The sequence below is a fragment of the Echeneis naucrates genome, chromosome 14 (genome assembly GCF_900963305.1).
Source record: "Echeneis naucrates chromosome 14, fEcheNa1.1, whole genome shotgun sequence".
NCBI classification, from domain to species: Eukaryota; Metazoa; Chordata; class Actinopteri; order Carangiformes; family Echeneidae; genus Echeneis; species Echeneis naucrates.
Window position 1 is genome coordinate 19,642,759 of NC_042524.1, and position 27,962 is coordinate 19,670,720.

The following is a 27,962-nucleotide window of genomic DNA, read 5'->3' on the forward strand; positions in this document are numbered from 1 at the left end:
CATTACACTGAAGCTAAAAAACATAACCCATCTTAATGTTGGCCTCAGTGTGCTCCACTCCAATGATTTTTTAAAATGTCACACTGTGAATTGTAACCATTAACGTCTTCTTGTTGTGTTGTTAGCTTCCTTTGCAATTTTTTTTTTTTTTTTGTTTGTTTGTTTGTTTGACCAATTTTCAGGCTGAAAGTCTTTCACTGGTTTCCAACTCACGTAGTACTGACCACACTGTTCCTTTAAGAGAGGTGTGTTGGGATAGTGAAGGGGGACAGGTTTAACCATGACCGAACAGGAAGTTTGGTCAGTGTGTTTTCAAAATACAATAACACTGCCTAAATAATCAGTTTTAACAACCAACACTGAGCATTGAAAGTTGGACAAAATAAGTGCACTGAAAAAAATCCAAAAAAGACTACAATATAAAGAGATGACACGATTAATGTTGCGTTTTGATTGACAGACTATGGAAAATAATAATTATTTACAAAATATTGTCTGGGGTCATGAGGGAATGTAGGATTGACAAAAGATCCACAAGGAAATTATGTGATAATATGATGATATCTAACTTTGGACAGTTGAATTGAGCACATATGTTCAAATTCGGAATTAATTGAAAGCCTTGTGAGAATGACACATCTGTCTCCCCCCTATAATACCTTTTTAATTTCGTATGTTTACGAAGATTTACAAGGCGTTGTCACCCTTCTTTTATTGTGAAGCGGTGGGGCGGACGTTGTGCGCGCCGCCACGGCAGCTTGACGTCAGCGTGTGTCGGCACCGGACTCTCGCTGTTCAGTGAGCAGCCCAGAGGAAATCGGCTGTGTGACGGCCGAGCGTCAGGGAGAGGAAATCAATCCCCGTGCGTGAGAAAGTGGACTTTTCCTCTCAGAGCGATGACTTCACAGACCCCCGGACAGTTTCTCCGTGAGGAAGACGCGCCCTGATCACTTTCCCTCTGTCATGTCACTGTGAAGGCGGGTCGGACGGACGGACTGAACGGCCGCCGCCTGATGCTCCCGGCCGCCCCTGGTCTCCTCAGTTCCTCCGCTGCGGTTCCTCTGTCGTACCGAGCGCACACTGGGGAAAAAGTTAGCGTGGGATGTTTGAACTCCTGATGTGATTCTCCAGCGGCTGACATGCTGCCCGCGGAGTGCGACGCAGTTTGTGGAGATCTCATCCCCTAGACTGGAGATCATCTGCGCACCTGTGTGGGATATATGAGTGAGGTGCTGCTGGACAGCCTCTCTCAATAAGTCTCCTTTTTTGTTTTGTTTGTTTGTTTCTTTGTGAGGACCAACCTATGAGACATCTCACTGTATAATGGAGTACTACCCGGCTATGGTTGTCCTCCTGGGTTTATTTACACTCGGAAGTTTGGCATATGGTAAGTTGAAATTGGCGTGCAGCTGGTTGTTTTGGGCTGTGTTTGCACAGATGGAGCCTGTGTGTCTCATACCAGCGGCTCCCAAACGAGGTCCCATAGCCTCCCCTGGGCGCTAAAGGGGGTTCCACAAAATGAAAGAAGAAAATATAAATTTACTTTTCTCTTATTTTCATCAGATACGTGAATACGTCCCAGATATGAAACTATTGTAGGAACCCTTGCTTTTATGCCAGTATTTGCGTATAAATCTCAGTAATCCCTGCTGGATGATGTCATTTAAAAGGCCACTTAAACCATCAGGCAGTAGAGTAGCGCATATGCAGCATTACTGTGTGTCCTGCCCAAGGGACTGTGGATTCACACCAGCATCTGCTCCCCCCAGAAATCTGACTTAGTTTTGTTTCTAGCCTGCTCATTTATCTCTATTATGAGGCCCATTAGGTGAGGACGCATCCTCAGCTTGATGCACCAGAAAAGCAGAGGTTTCCTTCCATCCACTGGTGAGCAGTAGCAGGGCTGGGAAGTTTGTCCTCCCCCCGGGTGGACAACAGTGTTGAAAAATATATGATTTCTTCTTCCTGCACTGGGTTTGTTAAAGCTCTCACCAGATGTTGGGTGTTAAATGTTAAACGACCACTCCATTTCCATCCGGTTGTATTGTTGTGTTGTTCTGTGTGGAGTTGGGGCATTTAGCAGACTGATGGGTATGGATCCATTCTGTAGCGCTAAGCTTCATCTCCTTGAGTGTATCCTTCACTAAATCCCCAGATACACAATATATGTAGTACACAGCAAATTGGGCTTTGTTGTTAAACAGTTTTTTTTAGTGATTCTTCAGTTAAATAATTGCATACAATGCCTTCAATATTCGTGGGCTATGGGGAGACGAAGGCAAAAGGGGCCCTTACAGGAAGGCCATCCATCAGAGCGTTGCTCAGTTGTAGACCAAGTCAGATCTGGGATGATGAAAACCTTAAATAAGGCTGAATGCTCAATCCAGTGCTCCTCCATCAATCACCAATGTGCACAGTACACATCTTCTGATTTAACACATCCCTGTCTTTGTGTTCTGCACAAAAATGGTCCATCTATGATGTCAAAGCTATTGTTAGGATTTAAGAAGCGGGATGTTATGGTTAGTGACAGCGCCATGTCCATGGGCCCAGCCCTGCTGCTGAGGCCTGCTTTTTACGAGCCTGTAAACATCGACTACCAACCCAGTAGTAGTATATGAGTATATGAACTCAGTTTCACTGAAAGTGCTCCAGTCCCTTCACTTGTTCCTTTGGGACGACAAAGGCTGGATTAAAGCTACTTAATTTTACTTTAACACACAGTGACGTTTCACAAAAAAAGCCATACTGTTTTTAGCCCTGACACTTCTTTTTAAATTTGTTGAATTTTATATTCAAATACAAGCTTGTGCCACATTCTGAAGCTGCTTTTAAGAGGAAGATTAAAGGGAGAGAAGCTTTAGATGAGGGATGTACGTCTGGTAAAATAAACTCTATATGATGACATGAAGTTCAGAATTATCCTGGACCCCCTCTATTCCCTTTCACATATGAAGGGCCCCTTTCACACAGATTCAGAGTCATGTACCAGAGGTAGGTTGTTTGGTCAGTAAAGTGACACTGGAGTCTGTCATCTCGGTCACCATCAGTCAACACTCCAATGGCCCATCACTGGGCCAGGTGTTTGCCCAGCTCTTTATTAAAGCAGTTGTTTTCTCCTGAGTGTCTCCAAACAGACCAGTGACCAGATCAAATGGCCAGCACCAAACCTTGAGACCTACACTGTATTTAGAGTCTGAGCACACAACTCCATTTACTAATGGTTGAGGATGGGAGGAGGGCAGGGGGTGAAACAGAAACAATTACTAAGATGTGTCGTCGTTAAGTCCTTTCCTGGTGGTTTCTGGCAGCTATGAATTTTCACATGATGCCTTTCTCACACGCTGTAATCCGCATTGATGTACTGGTACTGTTATTGGTCAAGGACATTCCAATTAATCTAGAGTCTCTTTAAGCCTGAGCTACAAAGAGACAGACATTTTTAATCCAAAAAATTAAGTATTAGAAAAATCAAAATTTCTCTCATTCACTAATCAGCAGGTCGTTGCTCCTTCCCCAGCTCCTCCAGTCTGCATATCAAAGTGTCCTTGGACAAAACACTCAACCCCCAAAATGCCTCTGATGATTGTTCCAGTTCAGTGTGTGAAAGTGTATGTGAATGGATGAATATAGCTTGTTGCGTAAAGCTTTTTGAGTGGTCGATAAGAATAGAAAAGGCATTTTAACCACCCTGGCACAATAGCAGCATGTCTTTTCAGGGACAATGTCCATGTTGGAAATTTAGAAGACCTGGAGCTGATCCTGGAACAGGGTAATATTTGACAGTCATGCTTGCAATATTGCTGAAAAGATAACTTAATTATAAATCAGTTTCCTATGAAGCCATTCGGTGTCAATGATTGTTTGATTGCACAGCTGATCACCAGCTGAAATTGACTTGAACTGCTTACTCTCACCATGAAGCTCTTGATGTAGCTGATTTGTAACATAGCTGTGGATAACAAGGCAATGTATGGTAGTGTATGTTTTTTTTGTTGTTGTTGTTGTGCTGTTTACTTATTGACATCCTGTCTTCTCATTGCTGAGAGAAAAGGGAGACAGAGAGAGCTTTGTACTCATTTTTAGAGCAAATGCACACTTGCACACTGAGAGCACCTTCTTCCTCCCCCACCTGCCCACCCATCTGTTCTTTCAGATCAATTAGACTGTCAATAGCTCAGCAGAGACATGGAGATGTGCTATATCTCCTGAAAACCAAAATGACAGAGGTCCATCCACACAGATTGACAGCTAAAACTGGAAAGGCAGGGCAAAGATCTAAACATCCTCTTCCTGTCATGGCAGAATCAGCAGCTTTAATCATGAGCCGAAACTGCTCTTTGAAGCTTAAATCTGGCTTCTTCTCCCCCATTCAGCTGATGGTTTGCTAAATTTAGAAACACAAGAAATAATCAATACATGTGGGAGTTGAGATTAAATTGTGCTTGTGACTGAGCAGTCACATCATGATGATAGAATTTCAAATCCAAAATGTTATTCACAACGAAGCAAGACGGTTCCTTGTGCAGGTTATTTGTGCATTTGTAAACAAACATGTCCCATCATTTCCCTTTCTCAAGTTGCAGCTGGAGGGCATTCTTACATGCAACTCTTGTCTGGAAAATCAAGTTTTGCACTTACTCGTCATAATATCACTGCACATTCCTGCCACTGAGGGCCAAAATAAACGCACGCTGCGCAATAGAGACCTCTCAGTTGGGCATCAAAGAACGCAGACTAAAACTGAGCAGGATCTCTATTTAGCAGCGGGTGCTGACAGGCCAAGTCAGCTATCCCTTCTACTTAAAGGTCTCAAGTGTGACCGCTGGAGGGGCCCAACACAATACTGTCTCAGCTCCCCACCTCGGGCTGTAGACAGATGGATGGTTCCCCAACATTAGTTCCAGTGGATTTTTGAAAGGCTGACCTCTCCATTGCCGATCGTAATGCTGAGGCAGACGTGGAGGGAGGTGAATCGTGGGCCACCGCCATCTGATGATAATGAAATATCAGTCACAGGGCTCAGGGCAGCATCCATCCATCAATTTTCTGCTAATTACCAGGGGCTGGGCCATTGTGGCAGCAGGCTAAGCAGGGATTTCCAGTTTTCTTTCCAGTTTTACCTGAGGGACCTCATGACATTCCCAGGCTAGATGAAATGCATAAGTCCATTCAGCTACTTCTTGGTCTACCCCGAAGTCTCTATCCAGGGGAAGGCGTCCTTGTTAGATGGTCAAACAACCTCAGTTGGCTTCATTCAACATGAAGGTGCAACACCCCATCTGCTCTAAGAATTACCACTTTAAGTGAAGGGGTTTATGGGTCTCAGTGACCTAATAGCCATGGGTATAGCCTCCCCCATAGTCAAAGGTGAGGGGCCAGACTGAGATTGATTCCAAACTCCTCAAGAAATGAGGTGACAGGGAAATGTGAGGATCCTGCTTACAGAAGGGAAACCCTTCTCGAGCCAGACCTGGGAGAGAAGCTTGCTGAGAAAGGTCTAGTGGTAAGGCATGGAGTATGCCTGACCCTGCAACGAGGGGTGGCCCCTGTAGCCCTTTTAACTGATGGGTATTAAGATAGTTTTGGGAACTTTCTTATGCTGCAGACAAACCAGCTGGTGGCATATGAACAAAGATGGTCTACCAGGAGATCGATAGTGGTACAGCATTGTACGTTTCATACATGCCATTACTGTGTTAGTATGATTAAGAGAAATCCAATTCCATCCAATTTCAGTTGGATTAACATGCATTTTAAAAGCCCATTTATAGTTGGTTAACCAGATAATTCAGTATTCTCCAGTGCATGTAAACATACTGAGACGGAGCAGCAAAAAAGAAGTGACATCAACAGAAGTTTGTAAAAGTTTATAATTCATCAAAGTATTTAAATAGTAAAAGCCCATAATGTTAGCCCCAGATGTTTAACCAGATGGGTCTCCACATAGCTGTTGTTGTACATTAGAAACAATCTTCTGACAGAAGATTAGGAGCTACTGCATTGCATGGATGTTAGCCGCAATCTCTCAGCCATTTAAACTCTTGATGGTGCTTCATTTGTAGAGATTAAATTGGCCACTAAACTGGATTTTATTGTATTTACACAACCAAAAAATGTCACCTTTGTGCCTCTCCTGTGTCTCAGGACACGTCTAACTTGAGTTTATGGCATTTCTGAGCCTTCACAGCCAGTTAAACCTTGTTGTTTGCCCAGTTTCTTTGCCGAGCACGGCGAGAGAAGTCTGCGACAGAGTCAAAGGGAATACCCATGGGTGTAGCTTAGAACCATCCGCGTCATTACTTTGTTGCCATGTTGTGTATATTTGCGAGGGCCTAGCACCTGAAAGCTGGGTGTGAGGAGAGAGCGCTAGCTGATAATGGACCCTTCTCAGCACTGGTGTATCCAGGTGATTCTGTGCAGCAGGGATTTTTACAGCCTCTCTCAATGATTTAATGGCAGACTTTAGCACTGACAGCAAAAGCTCTTTCAGAAGAGTGACAGTCGCTGGGTGTCTACTATTTTGTGATGGGAGCCTTGATACACAAAAAGGGACTTGAAGATAGTAGGCAGTTAACAGTGTCATAGGCTATGCATTCTCTGTTGCTCTTTTTGATGATTGACAGCTCTGAGAAATGCTCTGGAGGGAAATGTTTATTTAAAAAATATCACTGGGGTAAATGTGTCACAAAAGACCAGAAATTAAATGTTTTGGTGCTGCAGAGATACCCAGGCTACAAATCATATTTCCCCACGTGCAGTGATTGTTAATGTAATTAAAAATCATTATATCCAAGCCTAATTTATCTGTAATCATGTAGCATATGATCAGAACTCATTCAAATTCTAGTATCATAATAACTTTTTATGTGTGTAATGTAATGAAAAAGTGTGTAATGAAAAGTGAGGAGTGAAACTTAATATTCAGCACAAACACACTGCGCTGAATCATCCAGTGGAGACTGAGGACCTTCCTCATCACCATTATCCTCCATTGATCTCAAAAATAAAAATTACATGGCTCCTTGTGTGAAATCTTTCAATGGCAACCAGATTGAAGTTTCAAATCAGGCTAAGTCTCATGCTCCTCTAACTCCCCCCTTCCCAAGTTTTCTTTTTCAGTTACAGTTTTAAGAGACCAGAAAGTCCCTGTCTCAATCCCTTCCTCCCGCATAGTGTTGTGTAATGTATGTGTCGGACAGAGAGTAGCACATAGTTGTCGGTCTGTGTCTTTTCATGCGCATGTAAATGGACACAGATCTAACAGTAGCTAATCTTGAAATATGCTGTGGCTGTGGAACAGGAAACCAATGGCATTCCCCACAGCTCTGTAAGGCCACCCACAACCAGGAGCCCTGGAGGAGCAAGATAGCAAACTTCGATTAACTGATAATTATCCAAATAATAATCCAGTCATGATTATACAACCTCATTTTAAATAACCTCTGTTTCCTCCCTGATGCCAGCTGCTAGTATTTTCTCCTCAAACCCCGCCCCCTCTGTATTTTCTCCTCCATTTCTTCTTGTATCCTCTTGTGCTCATAATAAATAAATCTTTGGGCAAAAATCGAATGAGGACTCTAGTTGCCACATACAGTGGCTGCTCTATTGTTCTTTCAATGCCCCCTCCCTCCCATCATGGTGGTGGTAGAGGCAGTGGAGAAAATCGATGCTTCTCACTGGAGGGTAACTGGAACTCAGACCGACAACTCTTTGCAAGATTAGTTCAAACTTGGAGGAATATGTGCTTGTTGTATATAAGCCCCTGAGGCTGGTTTGCAAAATGCCTCCCTAAATTTAGTTTCAAGTTCTCTGAATGTTTAAATAGAAGAATAGTTTGGTTGAACCAACCTTCATGTTGAATTGATATTGATGCTGAAGTTTTTTGGCTTCCCGGTTGCTCATTGCAGTCTGTGCTGCAGAAAGTTGAGGGAAGTCCATGTCAAAGTCAAAGGAAACAGCTGAAATCCCTGTAAAAGGTACGCTTTACTGCCTTCTAAGATTTGTTTCCATCTGTGCACGGATTTCAGTTGAAGCTCAGACCCCAAGATTTTCAGGTCTACTTTTACGAGGAAGAACATTATTTTTTATGAAAAAATGGTCAGTTAGGCTTAACTCTCTGTTCCTTTTGGACTATCACCAGTTCCCACAGTTTGCTTTCTATCCACAGCAAGCTCCATCTGCCTTGTTAACGTCCCTGAGCATCCAGCCAAAATCCATTGAAGCAGTTTCTCCAGTGCAAGAGGCTATACTCAGAGGGACCATGAAACCGTGTTGTTAGTGGAAAGGGCTTTTTGTGCTGCTCTGGAAATTTGGATCTTTTTGCTCCCAATTTCCATGATCCCCTCTTCTCAAAGCAGAGAAAGAAACAGCTCCAGCCCCTACTCATGAAGCCACTCGTCACCTCAGGAAATACACAATACAAACACCCAATTTCCTTTTGAAAAGTTCACTCTGCCCATTTAGCTGCTAAGCATCAACACCAGCTCAATTAAGGAGGTTGTCTCTTTATGGCTGGCACTTTGCATTCTTATGCATGTGCATCATGTTGTTGTCCCCACAGGGTCAGAGAGTGGGAGGGTACAGAGAAGCACTGCAGCCTGCCTGCCCCCCCCCCCACTGCCAATTTAACTTTGAATGCACATTTACAAATCAATTCCTGAGGCTTTGGTGAAAATCGAGAGAAAAGAAGAGCTGCAGAGCAAAGCTGTAAAACAACAAATTCTCTGAAAGGAGAGCTGAGAAGAATTGCAGATGAGAGAGGAATAGGAAACTTGTCAGATTCACCTTTTCAATTTAAAGCTCCGTCTGTTCACCATGGACTTTTTCCCTTTATGATAGCTTTGTTGAAATTTTGGATAAAAAATATTTTTCCTTAAAGCTAGTGTCATTTTAAGAACTTGACATCACAATTTAAGTATATTGTGATGGTTAGCTCAGGTAAGCCTTAATTTTAGTTGCTGAAATCAAAGGATGGCTTATCATCTTTTTTACTACAACTCACCACAGAGTGAATGAGAGGACAGGCTCTTGATATATTGAAGTGTTCTGACTTATTTTCCAGTCCTTCATGCTGAAATGAAAGGTGTTTCTCCCTGTGTCTGATGGGTGCTTTGTGCCATCTTTGTTTTATGTTCTATTCCCCTCAAATCTGTAGTGAACAGAAAGTCTATGTGTGTTGCTGCAGTTGGCTCCTGGTGGAGTTGAGGGGGAGGGGTCATGGGGGGTAAGTGGGTGTGAGGATTCGTGTTGACCTCTAGATTGTCTTGCACAAATATCAGACAAAATGGCTCTCGGAGTCTTACTGGATTTACTGTAGGAGTCAAATAATTTCCTGAGATTTTTTGTACCATCTGTGTTTGGAAAATTGTGTGTGAGTCACAGAATTGCACTCATGAAAATATGCAGGGTTGTGTGCTTATTTACATCCAGTGCTGTGGAAGTGCAGAATGAGGTTTAGCAGCCTGTTATTTGAAGCAAATAGCTTGTGAAGTATGATGCAAATGATGTTGAAATGACCTTTTCAGCAATAAAACAGCAAATATCAGCCCGTACTTTGTTTCAAACAGCAACCAGCATGCTGAACACTCAACACGTTTACATGGACATGTTACGTCAAGCTGTGGTTATTGCTCGATAAAGCCATCTCATCAGACTTCTGTCCTTGTCCTAGTATACATGCACGGGAGTGAAATCGATTTATTTGTTGAAATCATATCGCCTCCGCTACGATAGGTGGCAATATGCACTCTTTCGGCTTGTTGGTAATGGGCCACTACCAATTGACCTATGATATGATATGACCATATGATGATCCCGTTTAGAGTAAAATAGACACCACACACAGAGTGACCTGCCTGATTCTCCTCAGCCCCACCTTCTCCAAATTTATATTTAATTTTTTATTTTTCCTTCTTTTGTCTTTTTTTCCTCATTCAGGGTCTCCACAGCAACTCAGCTCTCAGTGAGTTGCATGATTGATTTGGCCACATTTTTTATGCTGGATGCCTTTCCTGCCACAACCCTCCCATTTATCTGGGCTTGGGACCAGCACATGGGTACCACTAGTGGGCACATTTCCACTGGGGTTCCTCGTCGGGGAATCGAACCTCGGTCTTCCGCATTACAAGCAAGTGTACTCACCACTGAATTAACGAGGCCCTCCTTCTCCTCCAAATATGGCTTCAAAACAACATGATAATGGCCAAATTACCCCTCTCCCCCTTTCCATATTGAATCATGGCCAGCAACCTTGTAGCTTGTCAGAGTGAGTCAAGAGAACTGGAGCAATGTAACGTGTGTGAGTTACCAGGGGATGTAAATCTCTGCAGAGATGAAAGCGTGTGTTTGCAGTGAAATTAGGTGGCAGTAGAGGCGGAAAATGCACTGTAGATCTTTGGACGCAGTCTGCTCTACTTGTTTTATATGAAGGTGGGGCAGCACAGAGCCTCTTGTTTTAGATGGGAAAAAGTTGTGCCTCAGCATTTTGCTGTCGTCCATCAGCATTAAGATGCTGCAGCAGGAGTTTCAGCCTCCCTGTGCCTGTTTGGCTCCAATTTTTCTCATTGGGTTTTCTGTGTACTCGTACCTTACATCCTGTCTGTCACCCTCTCCAGCTGTGTTCCTTTCTACTCATCTACCATTTTTTTTCCAATTCAAAGCAGCTTTGAAACTGTTTGATGGTAATTCACCGTGTACTTGGATTTTTGTTGATGTTTAAGAATAATCCATATACACAATGTTTTTTGTGAGTTTTTTGAGTCTGTGAGTTTGAACTCACTAGACTGGCAGATACAGTTCATACTGACTGAGTGGTATGTTATGGCAGGATAGTGATAAAATACAATACGTATGTAATTGAGACATTATTACAATGAAATCTGTAGTAAATCTTTAGTCAGACTTTTTTAGTTATTATTTAACTTTTCTAAATTTAAAACTGCATTGTGCATCCTATTGTAATCATAGTTATAAAAAAAATGTTTCAAAATAGGCAATAAGTAAAATAAATTTAGCAGTTATTGGATCTACAAGATAAGTCCCACATGGATTGAATCTCAGATGGACCACAGCTCTCTTCTGGCACTGCAGAATAGGTGTAATCTGTCTTTTCTGCACACTCCATCTTGTCAAACAAGATACTGGCTCTCTCAGGCTGGACTTGTGCAGCATCCCTGTGGTTTCATTAGCTCACATGTAGCTTTTAAAGCTCTTGCCATCCTGCTGTAGTACACCGTTGGCAGGAGCTAATAGGTCCTCAGAGGACCCACACTTTCCTGTTAGACACCTTCCAGACAACCAGTAGTACAATACTGTGCCATTACCAGCTGTCCGTTTAACCCACTTTGAGTCCATATTTTTCAGCTTTGCCCTTATCTGTTAACTATTTCTGCATTCAGTTTCAGCCGTGTAGCAGTGGATTACTGCCCAGCTTAGAAATTCTGATATTGTTGAGTTACCTGCCAGTGCAATTAGTCTCTGCTAACGCCCACATCTGTAGCATTGTGCTCTCATCTAATATACAATCTGCAGACATCCAAATGAACTTGTGTATAGATTCAGAACATTTCTATTCATCCATTCCCGCAAATGAGCCATACATCCCATGTGAAGGCTTTTGCTGTTTGTAGAAGACCAACACGCACTGATAAATTGCCTCATCGAGGCTAATTGTAGCTAGTGGCTGCTGCCCTCCCTGATATTTAGCTCAGTCTCACTCAGTGGTTTCCCCTCCCCAAAAGCCTCCACTTTACATTTCCACATGACTTGTTCCAACCACCTTGGACTGTAAAATTTATGAGTCAGCTTTTAAGCGGGATAAATCCTGCTGGGCACTCACCACAGTGTCCCCACCACCCACCCAAATCCCAGAATGGGACACACTCATTTCAACAATGATATACATGCTGCCAAGAGGCCTTATTCCTCTGTTTTTATTCCACAGGAGATCAGTCCTTTTAAAAATGACCACCTGAGATGTTTTATTTGCTTGTTCTATATTGTTAACCTTAGAGATTACACACATTCAACCACAACTACCTGACAGCATAACACATTTTCTGTATCACTTGAAGAAATAATGAAATTAAAATGATATAAAAGAAAGTCGGTGTGGAAGTGATTTCTGCAGTTGCTGAACTCAACTGCTGAGGTGGAATTTATGGTGATCGCAGTTCACACACAGTTGAACAGAGTTGATTCATTCTTGAATGTTAACTTGGCTCCATTTATTTTTTTTATATGAAATCCAATTTGTATGCAAAATGAAAAGCACATCACTGGTGACAGGGTGTCCTGACTCTACATCTGTGATGGTGAATGGAAATGATTGGAAGAGTGAAAGGACAATTGGTAGATCCATATATAGATTCACACGCTTTACCTTGAATGCCTTCTTTTAAATACATTTTATGACCAAGCATATCAGACATAACATTTTATCTTAGGCAGAAGAAGGGAAAGGGAAAGGATATTGCAATAACTTGTTTTCAGCATTAATGTCTGTGATATATAACCTGAAATGGTAAATCTGAACACTCTCTTTTAGATGCTAGACAGTAAGATTGATGCTATATGATTCTACGGGTCGTGGGCTGCTGGAGCCAATCCCAGTTTACGGTGACCTGTCCAGGGTGAGGTACACCTTGGACAGGTCACCAGTCCATCACAGGGCCAACGTACAGAGACTAACAACCTCTCACACTCACACTCAGACCTACAGACAGTCACCAGTTAATCCAAAAATGATGTCTTTGGACGATGGGAGGAAACCCACACAGTCCCATGGGGAATGTGCACTCTCCAAACAGAAAGGCCCCAGGCCTGGGAACCGAACCCACAACCTTCTTATTGTGGGGCAACAGCACTAACCATTATGCTGCCATACTGCAATTTATATATATATATTTCCTTCTTTATTTCTTATTTCTTTTTGTCTTTCCCTTTTCCAAGATAGGAACACCAGAGTCAAATTCCTAGTATGCTTACACATACCTGGGAATAAAACTTTCTGATTCTGATTCTGATATGAGCAACTTCAGAGCCTCAGTATCATTTCCTGCTATTCAGAGCTTCCTATTTCTCCCTTTTTCTGAAGGTAATTGCATTTCGAGCAGGACCATCACACAATACACTATAGGCCCATCAGCAAAAAGCTGATATATTAAGTGGACTTCTTAATCCACCCCTCCAAAACCTCGAGGATTTGTCTCTGTGAGGGGAGGAATTTTGACTGCTTGCCTTATCAGCAAAGTCTGAACCGTTTGAACTCTTTCTCACTTATGCACCTGTGGTAAGAAACGGTTTTGACCCCTCTCTCTAATGTAGGGCAAGTAGCATGAACACTGTCCGGTATAACCCTATGCAAATGTGCTGCAGGCACTATGTCTGTTGTCTTCCCACAGGAGAGGAAAAGCAATGGAAACAAGCCGCTATCTTGATTAACCGGGGGGGTTGCGGGTGAAATTTTACCCTACCTGTCCATTTCTGGCTCATTATTCATTTGTAGTAAACACTGAATTATAAAATCCATCACTAAGAGATGACATCTATCCTTGCACACCAGTAACTTTTCAGTTAGAACCTTTCTATGTGGTCCTCCGGCATCCTCTCTCAGTGGAAAGACATACACATGGGGTTAACCACATTAAGCCCACAGAAGCATCTATGCTTCCAAAAATTAACTTCCCTTTAGAGTTCTGCCCATTTGGTGGGATAATTTATGTTTTACTTCTGCAAGTTAATCTATTGATTCTCATCCTTCATCTTTGCCAGTAATGTTGGTGTCTGTGTTGGACACTGCTATTGGCTCCAGTGGGTGATGTCCCATAAAAAAAGCCTAGCTGTCAGCTGTTTGTATAGCCGAAGTCCCTGCGATCAATCCAGTTTTTTCCTGACCTCAGAGTGAGGAGAATTTGGTCTGAGTTTATTCTAGTAAGAGACTAAACACAGAGAGACATGGACAGTAAGCTATTTAGAGCATTAAAAGCTTTGGAGCAGATTTTTCATCATTACTGTTCAGAAGAATGGGCAGAACTCCTGATCAGATAAAGATATAAACTTCAAATTGGCTCTGAAAAAAAAAACAAACAAACCCCTGTGGAACTTTTTGTATAGAGGTTTTCTGAGTATAACCTACCCTTAATGACAGTGACAGCTGGTATTGGCTCAGGCATTCTGTGACTATAGATGAGCAGTATCTTATATAATAAGATACTGTATGAAGATACACAAAGTTAAACAAAACATGTTTTCTACCTTCCTGTAATGAGTACCACCACTCCCACCAATTTCCTACTGTGAAGGCGCAAAGCTGTGTAACAGCACTGTATGGGATATGTGAAGGATGCTTTTGACAGTGACAGGGTTTTAGTTCCAAAGCAGCATAGCTTACCAGTTGAGAAGGAAGGGAGGAATCAGATATATACTGTCACCAAGCCGTGAATGCTGCAACAGTCATTACTGGAACACAAAGTTGGTTATTGTGGAAACTCACCTCCTGTTGTCAATATTTCACATGTTCTCCGGGGGGAGTTTTCACTTGTGCCTCCTGGAGCTTGAATTTGTGTTATTGCTTTTCATACATAGTTTTACCACCAATGTTCTGTCATTCAAAGTGACAGGGGGGTGAAGGAAGAGGAGAGAACGGAGGGGGAAAGTGAAGCAATTTCAAAGTTCTTAAAAAACAAACCACAACAAAATAATTTAGGAATGCCATTGACTTTATCTTTGTCTACTTTTGCTAATCACTTCACTTACAAAAGGTAACAATAATAGATAAAGGTACTCTGCAGGTATTTATAATAGTAACCGAACATGTTTATACTGAGAGGTAATTTACACTAGGAAGCGATATCCAAACAGTTAAAATAAAATGTCAAAAATATAACTTGATATGTATTCCACCTACTTTTCCAGTGAATTCTGATTAGTGCAATTCATCACATTTACCCCCCATGCAGCACAGATGAAATTTAACACATGCAGAATTTTTTTCATGTCCTCTCTATTTCTACTTTGAATGTAACTGTTGAGCAATTATATTACATGCACATTTCACACACTGTGTTATCACAGATAAAATTATGTCTTTTCTTGAGAGGTTTGGTTACGTTGTGCCACCTACTTGCTCTGTCAGCAGGTCAGGTCAGCTGAGGATTTGTATTTTTTCTCTTATGTAACCAGGCTCTTTACATCCTGAGTCCATGTGCAGTCTAAACGTATCATGTTAAATAATCAGTTTTTGATTTAAAAACAAAAAAAAAATCCTCAAATGAATATGTAATCTAATTTGGCATAAGGATGGGGCAGATATATATTTTTTTATTCCCTTTAACATCTGTAACATGTCCACTAATGTGCTTTTCTCCCCAGTCTGTGATCTGTTTTAAAGTACTAAATGGCTCTGTTGTAGTTGGCTATGACTAAAGACCAAATGCCAGTCCAATTTTATTTTTATTGATGTCAATTAACACACATTTTCAAAAAATAATGTGCAAGAATAGCACCACAAAAAAAACCCTCTCCTTTCCTTGTGTCCAGGATCCAGACCCAGGTTAGAGGATGCTCCACCCCGGATTATTGAGCACCCGTCTGATCTGATAGTGTCGAAAGGCGAGCCAGCCACCCTGAACTGTAAGGCCGAAGGACGGCCAGCCCCAGTGGTGGAATGGTACAAAGACGGCGAGCGTGTCGAGACTGATCGAGAGGACCCCCGGTCACACCGGATGTTGTTACCCAGTGGCTCCCTCTTCTTCTTGAGGATTGTGCACGGCAGGCGGAGCAAACCTGATGAAGGCGTTTACGTGTGTGTTGCACGCAACTACCTGGGCGAGGCAGTCAGTCGCAATGCATCGCTGGAAGTGGCAAGTAAGTGTCTTTGACTTTCAGATATAAATAGGAACTTGATGCTGTGGGCATTTAAACCAATAAGAAGTACTGTACATGTGACTAGACTAAAATAATAATGCACTACAAGTGTTTGTGGTGATAGGCCACTGGTTTTTCATTATATCAGGTATCAAGCATCTTGTTCTGTATTATTTAGTTCCTGTAATAGAGATGGATTCAATCACAGAAGGCATTCATAAGTAATAACATTAGCTGCGCTATAAAAGCAGAGCAGTGTGGAGGCAGCTTCAGAGGACTCTGGCCTCCTATCATCGCCATCCCTCAGATGAGTTAATTTAAGTCACCACCCCTGACCTTAGTGTCAGATCTCCAGGCAGCCTACATCCAAAGGTCCCCCGCTACCGCTCCATCCCTTACCCACCCTGCTTCCCAGCCTCCAACATTACATCCCTCCCTGTGCCAGAGAGCCCATTCCCTGTCGCACTGTGACTGGGCCTCTTCACCCATGCCTGTCAATGTAGATGGATGACAGCTAGTGCCAGCAAAAAAGATAATACTTATCGCCACTGGATAGGAAGGCTAAAAACCAAACAAGCCAACAAACAAAGCAACTTTCTTGCAGGGATGGATGAAAGGCCACTTTTAGTTGGCCACTTCTCAGCAGCACCTGTTACTCCCATAAAATGCAACAAACTTCTGTCAGATGAATTTCCAGCAGACAGCTCTTGATACAATTATTTTATGTATTAATTATTTGCTGCTTGTGAAGGGTGGCACTTTATGAAATGGGGACAGGGCCAATTAAATCTTAATTGTTAAGTTGGGCCATTACCTTTATGGGTTGGAGGAGTACTAGGAAGTTTTACTTTGTTTTGATGACTGGAGTAGGTGAGTTAAAAAGTATGTGGCCTGTTAAAATGAAAGCTGTTACCTCATCCAGGATGTTTTAGTTATGTCACAGAAGAACATAATGTGACCTGTTTTTTGAAACTATAGTCAGTGTTATGCTGATGACAGATCTTTAAACAAAATTAATTTTGAACCGCATACTTTTGCAGAACCACCAGAGAAGGTCTCCCTCCACTCTGGCCTCCTCTAATATCACCCCCATTTTAAAGCTGAACAATCATCTCAAGAATTTTATTTTTTTTTATTAACACAAACCAGCTGAAGATGGTTGAAAACTACCTGTATTCCCAGCAAATACTTGTGAAATTCAAGCCTCCTGTCAAACACTGTATGTGTTGGGCATCATATTTTCCTGAAAGGCTTCAACCCCCCCCAACTTAATAATCAGGGTGAATTTCCCTAGACTGCCTCCTTAGAGAAAAAACTGCTCGTCAATCTTTTGCTCTCTTCTGCAAACAGCTGAGGTTTGTACAGTATGTCTGTCACCTTCCCTAAAAGCAGCATGAAGAGCTCTGTTTTGGTAAAGCTGCGGGGAACTTGTGATAGAAGCTCCATATTGAAACCAGGCAGAAAGAATAGATGGAGGTGTTGTGAATCACTTTCCTCAGGGCTGGTTATGAAAAAAAAAAGCGGAGGAATGGAGCAGTAACAGATGCCGTAAATGTCTCAGCTAATCCTTAATGTTGCTGCCTACATCTTTGCACTGTTCTGCTTTTGAGCACCACGCAATGACGATTTCTTTGCTTTTCCTGATTCATGACATTAGTATAGTACTTAAAGAAAACTAAGGATGCATAATTATCTTAATATTATTTTTGACAGCAGCTTGTGATATTCCTGGCTGCTGCTGAAAGTGACATGACATATCTAATCCTCACTTAAAGTCCAACAGCAACAGAATTTCAAATGAGGCTCTCTGAGGTTGTGTGGGGTCATGCCTACTGTCCAAAGATTTTGGCGTGTATTCTGGTGTTCTTTCAGTCTGTGGTGCCCTACAGATGATCACTCCATCTCTTTGCCTGTCAAATTTTCTGTTGTCTTCCATCCTTAATGCCATGGTCTTTTGGGAGGTGACATTCTCTGCAGCTGTCAGCAAAGAGACACATGCTGGTGCACAGCAGTTGCTCCCAGAGAAGAATCCCTAATCCTTATTGGTAGGAGAAAAACTGCAAGCGTGTGGCTTCTTGATTTTTTTTTTTTTTTGCGTTGCCTGCGCACAAACCCACAAACACACTTTTGGAGTATTGCCTCCAGGGAGACAGCGAAAGAGAGAGAGACGACAGGGGATACACAGAACAAACAGTGTTCTGTGCCAAATTCAGGCTGGTGCCAGATCCTGCCATCCTCCTCTGCATGGCACCCACAGGGCCGGAGGTAAGGCCCCAGGCATATACACCCGCCTGGTGGTGCCAGGGGGCTCAGTGTGGCATCAGGGAAGGCGCAAGATGGCACTTTGTGGCAGTGTGTCATTCTGCTCCCCGGCCTGTGACTTGGAAGCACATGGACATGGATTGCTTATTTGTGTGCATGTTTGGGATAAGGCTGGGAGCCAGCGCAGTGGGAAGGGTGGAAGGTTTGGGAGGGTTTGCCCTCGGAGTTTGGTGACTGCAGGCTAAATGCAAGTTCTAAAGCAAATATTACTGCAGGTTAGTGGAAATTTTCTCGTTCAGCAGTTGATGCCGCAGTTGATAAACAGGTCAAACTGTACACTTCAATCTCTAGCTTGAATGTTTTTTTAAATTTTATCTAAAAGTTCTTTTTCATCTTTTGAACTGCATTCTGAAAAAGGTGGTTGTAAAATGTTTGTAGATTACTCTCTGACAGACAGCATCTGTGAACCTTGCATGGCTCCTGCAGTACAATTATATTTCTCTTACTTACCATAGAAAGTGCTAATTAAGACAAACATGTTCACGTTATGTAGATTTTAACAAAGGAAGATATTTGACAATGATACATTATGACCTGTTGATGATGCTAGATACAATTCCAGGGAACAACCCATTTAGAGTCATTCTCTGAGGTTCCTACATTTCTGCAACAAAATTCATGGCACATCTAGAACAATATATTTGACAGAACATCATCACTGTCCCTGCACCGTCACCACTAAAAATATTGCAACCATTCCAAAAGCGTGTCTCTTTGAGAATTTATGCATATCAAGGATCCCAATCAAGTTGTTGGCCCTGATCTTGAACTGAGTCCTTTAGTGTTGGCTATCGGCCACTTCCAAGTCTGCTCATGTTTACCTCTATGTTAATTAAGTATATATCAGTACGCACTTGAACTAGAGGTGCACCCAGAGAGCACAGACCTCCAAAGCCTATGTTGAAAGAAATAAAATAAAATCTTATTCTTAGTAAAAGTTTTTAATCTGGATCAACCTTGTCCATTTGCTGTCCACAATGCTTATTTTCACCAAGTGAACTGCAGATCGGCTCATAACTTTTGATTAACCCTGCTGACAAATAAACAGATAAGTGAAAACAGATCCATGGGCGGTAATAGCAGCTGCAGACGATAACTACTGTCAAAGCTGTCATAAAACTTTTTCATATTCGCTAATTGTTTTTGATTCAAAATTTGATTGGTTCAATTGGTTCAATTCTCTTTCATTGTTTCTCAAGTGTGTCCCAGCCTTTTTCTTTATGCATACTCATACACTGACAATTAGGCACTCAATAACTCATTAGGGAAGGTTCTGCTTAGTTACCTCAGTAACAGGTTCCACTTATTATTAATGGCACATTAGATAGAGGATGCTTTGTGCATGTGCGTAAGTGTTGAAGCCTTTTGGTTTTAGTGAATGTAATGTAACCTTGGATATGATCATATACATAGGAAAACAAACTTAACACTGATAACTTTTAATGGAACAAAATATAAAGCAAAAGAACATAAAGTATGACATCACCTTGACTTGAGAGCCCAAAAAAGTCATGTCCAAAATTTTGGGACAATAGAAAAATCCAAACTCACAAACTCTAAACTTTCATGAGCTTCTGAAATGTCTCGTAAATGCAGCTGTCATCTAGCATTAAGCCATGAAAATAGGGTTAGGCTTCATTTGCACTTTGCAACTCTGTGCCTTCCTTTCTTTTGCATTTGGACCAGATCCTATACCACTTTAATGTTCAAAATGTGCATTTTGCTCTGTAATCCTATCCAATTTCCTACAGTAAAAAATATTAATTGATCCTGAAAATGTTGCAAAGTTACATTTCAGCAGCAAAAGCCAATTTATGTCAGCTGCAAAAAAGCCAGTTAAGCACAATAGACCTGACAGGCCAATGCCCTGGGTTGGCATTCAGAGTGACTTGCCCAAGCTCCTGGTGGCTTTTTCTTTGAGTGTTTTACATCTTTGACGTTTTTATTATACCGGCTATGTTTCCACCGCCTGGCTTTATGGCTCATGAATATTCAGTTTGACAGGGGAGGGGAAGAAGTGCTTTTTATGAGGTGCTGGGGGCGGAGTCAAAGGAACTCCACATAAAACTGGCTCAAAGGGTTTATGCCCCCCAAAACCAATCCCCCAACCCCCATCTCCTTCTTTTTAGAGGTTGTTTGGAGGTCAGTTTTTCAAGATTGGAGAAAGCAGCTGCCTTGTGGAATCTGGGGAATGAACAGGTGAAGGTGTGATGAAACCCCTGTCTTCCTCTGCCTTTGTGTAGATTTGTCCTAGTGCGTGTGTGTGTGTGTGTGTGTGTGTGTGTGTGTGTCTCGGGTGGGGGTGTTTACATCTACAACTCTTTGTGATAGCAGTCTAGGGTGACTTTCTCACTTGGAGTAATCTTAGACACAGTGCAGGAGAAACAGCTGAACAGCACTGTCACCAGCTGGATGCCCCTTTCTCTTTCTTTTGCCTCCACTAATGGAGACACATACTACACAGAGACACACAAGTCATATTTTTGAAAGTTGAGAACCCTGTGCAGAAAAATGGATTTCAGAGTTCACGGAAGTGAAATTGAGGAGGAGGTTGTAGGGTTAGGGGTTGGGGAAGAGATGGGATAGAAGCAGGGGCAATGGGGAGGGGAGCGTTCTGATAAAGCAGATCATGACCCCCCCACCCCCTCAATCCCACTCTCTCCCCTCTGTCGCCTCTCCTGCTGCTTGTCACTGCCCCAGTATCCCCAAGCTGCCCTCTCTCCCTGTTATTAACCCCAGTGTTCAGCAGCCATATGGGTTGTGATTGGAGGTTGGTGCACGCTGTCACACAAAGTGAAGCACACTTATACTCCATGTGTACATCTATAGTGCATGCACAGCTACCAGCACGGTATGACTCAGCAGCCTTTGACCTGACATTAGCCTCTGTTTATACCTCTGTAAGACTTATCACTTTCAATGTATTATGTATTCAGGTCTGACAATGAGTCCAGTTCCTGTTTCATGTTGTCTTGGTCAAACTGTCCATATGAAATCAACTAATATTAAAATTCAAGTTAACCTGCTCTGGTTTTCTCTGGACTGTTTACTGTCAAACACTGACATCAGACACAATCACTGACCAGATGCTGAACATCAGGTCCATAAAAGCAATCACATACAATGGACACAACAGGAAGTGATAAGTTCACCTATAATGCTGTTGCCGTGGGTGAAACTTGTTTGATCACATGTAGCCAGTGTTGTGTGTGATGCAACCATGCTTTTTAACTTGTGCTCTGTGAGGCATAAGCTGTGCACCAAAGCAGTGAATAAATTGTTGAGTGGAAACATGCTTTAATACTTCAGAGATTCCCAGACTCTTTGCTGCTTTGCTTTTCAAATCATGCCTTCTATTTTGTTCATTTATTTAGCACAGACATGTAATTTCACCACCACACCCCCAAAGCAGTAGCCCTATTGGTTTTAGGGATGATGGGAGTACACTGTTCTGTGAGTTTTATTATAGTGGCTAAATGTTGGGTTTGAAGAAATTTTAGCAAACACTTATTTTTACAGGAACTTCCCCTCACACCAATGATGAAAAGATCTTTCCTTCAGGAGGGACAATATCTCCTGATGTGACAACATTTAACTAAGTACATCAGAAACTGCTCAGTGCTTTTGAGCTTTTGTGTCATTAAGCAGTTTTATCCTCCTCCTTATGTTCTCAGTCTGCTTTTTTTTTAGCCATTAGCCCACTTTGAATGAGCTGATATAATCTGTTAAACTATAATGAGATGGCTGATTTTATCTACTCGTCTTTTGACCTATTAAGGATAAGATGGTTTTAAAGAGTCTGTAAATCAGCAGCTGGAGGGAAAAGAGGTGATTCATCTGTCCTGAAGTTGGTATGACAGTGAGTGATTTGGTAATTGATAGCGGCTGTTTAGTTGTGCCTGTTTGTAATTCTTCTCTTCATACAATAAAATCCATGAACAATAACATGATCAGGATTGACATTGCTGACAGACTGGATGTGAATCTGAGTCCTATTAGTGCACATCCCACATTCAACCCTCCCTGTATCCTCCTACACGTCCACAAGAGCCTGGCACTATATATTTTCCCACCATCTGTCTACAGTACTTTGTCAAATCACATCCATTTGTAAAGAAAGCTACTTTCAACCCTTATTCTCCAATTATTTCCTGCTCACTTATCTAAAAAGGACAAATCTACCTTGTTACCAATGGAAGTAGGCATATAGGCATTAGGATAAGTGCATCTTAATGCTCCATCATACGCCTATGCCAACTATGAATCAGACTGTGTGCATTTGTATTCAGCAGAGTGAACAGAGGGTGCTACAGTAACACCACCACCTCTCTCTCAGCCGTGACATTCTCAGTTACTTGATGATAACAAGCTCTCCTCTCCGTGTTTGTGTGTGTGTGTCTGTCTGCGTGAGCTCAGAGGTGTATTCATGCTTCACTAATGGGATTGCAGGTCCTGGCCTTGCGGAGGATAGAGCCTGTAGTCATTCTGATCTTAAAAGAGTGAGGATCAGATGGCCGGAGTGAGGCCACGGGCCTGTGGCTAAACCCCCTCCGTATGATCTGACCGTCTGCCAGTCATTGAGCCAGACCCACCAGCCAAACCCTCCTCCAGAGGACAGACATGAATTAATTAGACCATACCAAAGGCGAGTATGACCAGTGACCAGCATGTGTGTGTTGCATTGTGCCATAAAGGGTCAGTTGAACAAAAGCAGAAGGATGAGCTGAGGGTGGGGGGTCGGGGGTTGACAACAGGTGGCGTGAGGAAGCGCTTTAACCCCCCCTCCTTTAATGACACAGTACGGTGGCCACAGGGCCTGAGAAGAACAATAAAAGCAACTTGCTCAGGCCGTTGCATCCAATCAGGCTCCATCATCTCTGTGAGCTGCTGATCACAGGCATGACGCTGGACCCCCAAACCAACCCCCACCCACAACCCCACACACACGCACGCCAGCCCTGCCTAATTAATTTGTTTGTTGTATAGTGCATATTTGGATATAAAAATATAATCACAGTAATACAAGGATGCTCTCAAAGAAAGACACACCTGTGCACTCAAGTAGAAACCCTCAAAATAATTGTTGGCTTGAAATTTTGTGGAAGTGTGTCTGTGCCCGTGTTTGTGTTTATGGGTGTTGATTCAACTCTAATACAACCAAGTAAGAGCATCCAGAATCCAGATCCCATTCAGTACATGTATTGCTCCTGTGGTAGGGGTGGGCAGACCAATCCAAATATTGATACCAAGGTTAGTATCATACTCGATACTAGCATGATTCTAGTCATGTCTAGCTTCTTTCCCAGTGTTAACCATACAAACAGTGTTCCTCTCACGCAGCTCAGGTGCACTTTCCACAACCCCCCACCCTGCTGGAGAAGAAGGCCTCTGAATTTAAAGTAAAAAATATCAGTATGAGAGTGGGAAGTACTGGCTCTGTATTTACGCGCTATTAGATTGAAACCAAAAATTGGTAGCATCACCCACCCCTATCCTGTGTTTAGAAGGATGGAAGTCATGTTGGTTTGTATTGGATTGTGTTAGTCAAGTTCTTCTTAATTACAAATAAAGGAGTGAGGGAACATTTAGTTTTTGCTGCAAATGATAGAGAAGCTGGCTATATATTCTTTTATGTAAATAATACACAAGGGCATCACAATTCGTCAATAAGCTCCAGAGGAATCCATGAATAAAATTTTTGACATGTCTCAAGTAAGAGTCTAATTCATTAAAATTCATCAGTTATGGTCTTACAGGATGCAAATAACCCCTTCTTTGGATTCATTGAAGCCGACAATAACCTTCTGGTAAAACTACACGAGGGGGCTGTGTGGTGTTGCTGTGTTGCTGCAGGGCATGCATTAAGAAAAGAAATGTGAATAAGGAAGAGCAACAGGAAGGCTTATGAGATACAATTACAATGCAGATCAGTTTACACTTCTCTGAGGCAGAGCTGGATCTGGAAAGTTGCTCCTCTCTCTGTTTGTTAGGTATACTGTCAAATCCTTTCAAAGTATTCCCATGTAGCTAATTGGTTGGCACAGTTTTTTTTCTTTAACCAAATGTAGTACTATGCAAAAATGAAATGTGAAACCAGGATGAACTGAACCTTTTTTCCCCAAACTGCATTGCAGCGTCTGCTGCAGCTGTACCTCTGCTGCACCAACCCATAGGCCTCTGAAACTAATGAGGAGTTTGTGCGTGTTTTTTATGTGCTGCTAAAGTTGTCTGAATCAAGCAGTAACCCACCATGACACCACCCACTGTTTTATGAACTGCGGTTTTGAAACATATTTGGTTGTCACCATCTCTGTTTTTTGAAACTAGTAGAACCCATATTTGTTCGAGAAGGTGGAGCTGAGGAATAGTGCCGGAGTTAGAGACAACCAAACAACCAGGATAGAGTTTAGCTGTCATGCAAACCCTGCTTTATGGTCTGTTTTACTCAAAATGGGACCATTGTTTGGAAAACATAGATCGAGACCAAAAGCTCATTAGGAAAACATCTACTCACCTGATAAATCAAGTGAGGAGGTTCAGATAATTTTTTCCCATAGACTTCAGTAAATTCTCACTCCCTCTTACAACTTGGTGAGCCGCCCTCTAATGGTCATTGGATAGAATGCAGTTTTAAGGCTCTTCAGCATTGATGATCCCTCGTTATGGTAACTAATACCTCTATCTTTCTATTTGACACAATGATAGTAAAAAGTTTTAAAAAATAACCATGATTTAGATGCAACAGGGATATGGGCAGAACACGGCACAAAGAACAGTTGGTGCACACAGCGCACATTCATGCAGAGGGGACAGCCTGGTGTCTATCTGTCGATTTCTCACAAACAGCACGAGCAGCAGATCCCATCAGGGCAATCTGAGGTGTCATTTGTGACAGAGAGTAAACACAAGAGGCCAACAATATCAATACGTGGTTCAAATTAATCAATCGAATGCAATCAGAGCATCATTACAGAGTGGATGAAATGGGAGGGCATTAAAGCAACAGTGAGTGTATTTACTTGGCAGTTTTGTTAGAGAGCAGGAACAACAAGCCACCAGATTGAGGCTCATTCTGTTGTGGTTTTTGGTTTGGCGTTTACTGAAACAAATAGAAAACGTGGGGAAAAACATTTTACATTTACAAATTAATTTATAGGCACATCCATTTCAAGGGATCCAATTACTGGATGTTTCATTCGTTTCACACTTATCAGAGGACAGACTTATTTGGTTGCTGGACAATTTAGTGGGATTATTTTGTACCAACCTCATTACTGTAATTGAAAAACTTTAGTTTTAAGACAGCTCATTCCAGTCTTTGTTGAACGGCTTCTAAATTACAGTATGACCCACTCTGTGTTTTGCCAGCTAATTTTAATTAATGGAGAGTTCCTTAGTGAGTTGATCTAACTTGGAAACTACTTGGCAATTCATTCACTTCTTGCCAGATTACTCATTCCAGAAACTGGACGATTCGGTCCAGTGATCGAATGCTCCTCACTGCTGCCACTGTCAAGCCAGTGTGCTTTACCTTAACTCAGAAAATGCATCACTTTTAACATATTTTTTTTTAAATCTGATGCTGCAGCATGTAAGCACTTGGCGGAAAATTAATATTAGAGCGGATGAAAAAAAAAAAAGTCGATTTCAAACCCCAATTAGCATTATGTTTATTGACAGGGTTCGCTCTCTGCATAGAGACAAGGTCTTATGCTGATCCCTTGTATGCTGAGGACTGTTTGCTGCTGTCATGTCAATTTCTCAAGAATTTGATTTTGTGTATAGATTGTTTGCTCTTAAATGTCAACCTTGTTGCATGCAGATTTAGTATGTCCATGTCTGTCAGTTGTTCATATCATACCTTTTGAAATCTCTGGCTGGCAACAGAGGATGGGCTGTGTCAAAGGCAGTTTATCACAAAAAATTAACCTTTAGAACTGTTAATTGACAGAAGCATTCACCTTTGGGTACTTTGCTTGGTTCAGTTAAACTAGCTGCCAGCTCTTTGTGGTATAAAAATGTATTTCAGGGGGGATTTGGGCATATTTGACCTGTCTGCAAATGGTAAATACGAAGGCAAACAGCTGTGAAAAATGCTTATTGATTACTGCTGGTGTGTATTTGCACAAGATTTCTCCTTAAGACAGGCTTCCACCTTAGAGTTAGAAAAGGTCAGAGATGGGAGCCTTAAGTCATTCAAGTGTCGCTAAATGGATGTTTTTTCTCCAAGATCCATCTGTTTTTTGGAGTTTGTTGACAGGGTGTAAAAAATTGGAACTGTTGTTCTTTCCTCCCCCTTTCACCCACCCATTCACCACTTCCTCGAGTGCACGGAAAAAGATATAAGTGCGGATCATCTTCCCTGGCTGTGTGAGCACACTTGTGTGTGTTTCACAGGCTGGCCTTTCGCCGTAAGTTATGTTAATAGATGAGACAGGTGACAGGGTGTCAGCTGATCCAAGCAGACTGGCTCGACTCCAACATGAAGACGCCGATGTCAGTAAAGGTGATTCACCTTCCACACCCCTTTGGTCTGGGGAGCAAGCCTGGGAAAGTGGACAAACCACACACATGACAAGAAAATGACAAGGCGTGTGTGTTCAGACAAAAAGAAACTTCAGACTTAAAATCTGCTGTCAAGGTTTTGCTCCTCCATATGCTGCAAAGATGTCAAGCAGATATTTTTCACAAATTTAAGAACAGTGACTTGAAAATTCAGTTTCACACTCTGTAGCTCCAGCCCCAAAAAGTAGAACTCTAAAGGCCTGGGTTGCTGCTCTAGATGTGTTACAGCTGGACAGTTATTGATGAATTGATTAGAATCGAGACTCCAATGTAATTGCATGCATCCATGGATTTAAAGGTATTATCGAAACTCGAAACTCCTCCATGTCCTCACTGATTGTGAGGCACGACATTGCTACAAACCACTTAACTATTGATCGAAATAGATGACTTTGACCCGACCTGCTTTGACTTTGACATTCCCTATTTATTTTTCAACCCATGACTGAGTTCTCATTGAACTCAGGGGCTGGAATTTTTGACACTGTTTTATTGTTGGTCTGAGCACAAAACGTATAACCACATAAAGTAAAAAAAAATCCCTTAAATGTCTCATTGTCCGAGAGGAATTCTTGAAAGTGCTTATTGCCGCTCTTCCGCTGCTCTGGTCAATAATTAATGGGTTGTGTGTGTACGTTTAGATGGGTGGGTGGGAGATTCTTAGTGGGGCACCTATTGTCCATAGGCGGCCTCATCCAACCCCTGAGGTTGAGTTAAAACAGCGTTTCTGGTTTTCCAGATGGGTGAACTACAGTAGGCCTGAATTGCCCTTTGGGTCAGCTAAGAGCAGTGTTGACAGGCCAGGCGTTGGGGCTTTAGTTGCCTTACAATGGGCTTCTTAGCAATTCTTTACGACCCTCTTACCCCTCTTCTATAGGTCGCACAACATCAGCCATTAATAGATTAAAGTAATCCTCTTTTCAGGGCTAGACAATTGCTTTATTAGCTGACCACACACAAGAGCTCCGACCACCTCTGTAATGGTATTGTTGGGGTTGGCCCCTGAAGTCCCAGGGTGAGTGTTATTGGTGGAGGGTGGGCAGACAAGGGTGGAGGGTGAGTTTGTTGTTTCAACTCTCCTTAGCAATGCCATGCATACATTACTTCTGCATTACTTACTCCTTGTTTAAGCCTCATGTGCTGCCATTGCTCCCCATGTATGTATTTGGACAAGGGGGAGTGATATCTGGGCAACTGCACAGATATCT

At 42.2% G+C, this 27,962-nt stretch overlaps 1 protein-coding gene across 1 annotated transcript in view; it reads left to right on the forward strand.

Moving 5' to 3' along the window:
- The first annotated feature begins 824 nt into the window (after positions 1-824).
- robo3 (roundabout, axon guidance receptor, homolog 3 (Drosophila)) overlaps positions 825-27,962 on the forward strand; it is an 81,829-nt gene continuing 54,691 nt past the window's right edge. The window contains exons 1-2 of the mRNA XM_029518934.1: positions 825-1,387; positions 15,541-15,867. Coding sequence (XP_029374794.1) covers positions 1,324-1,387; positions 15,541-15,867 — 391 coding nt within the window. The 5' untranslated portion in view covers positions 825-1,323. The remainder of the gene's footprint in view (positions 1,388-15,540; positions 15,868-27,962) is intronic.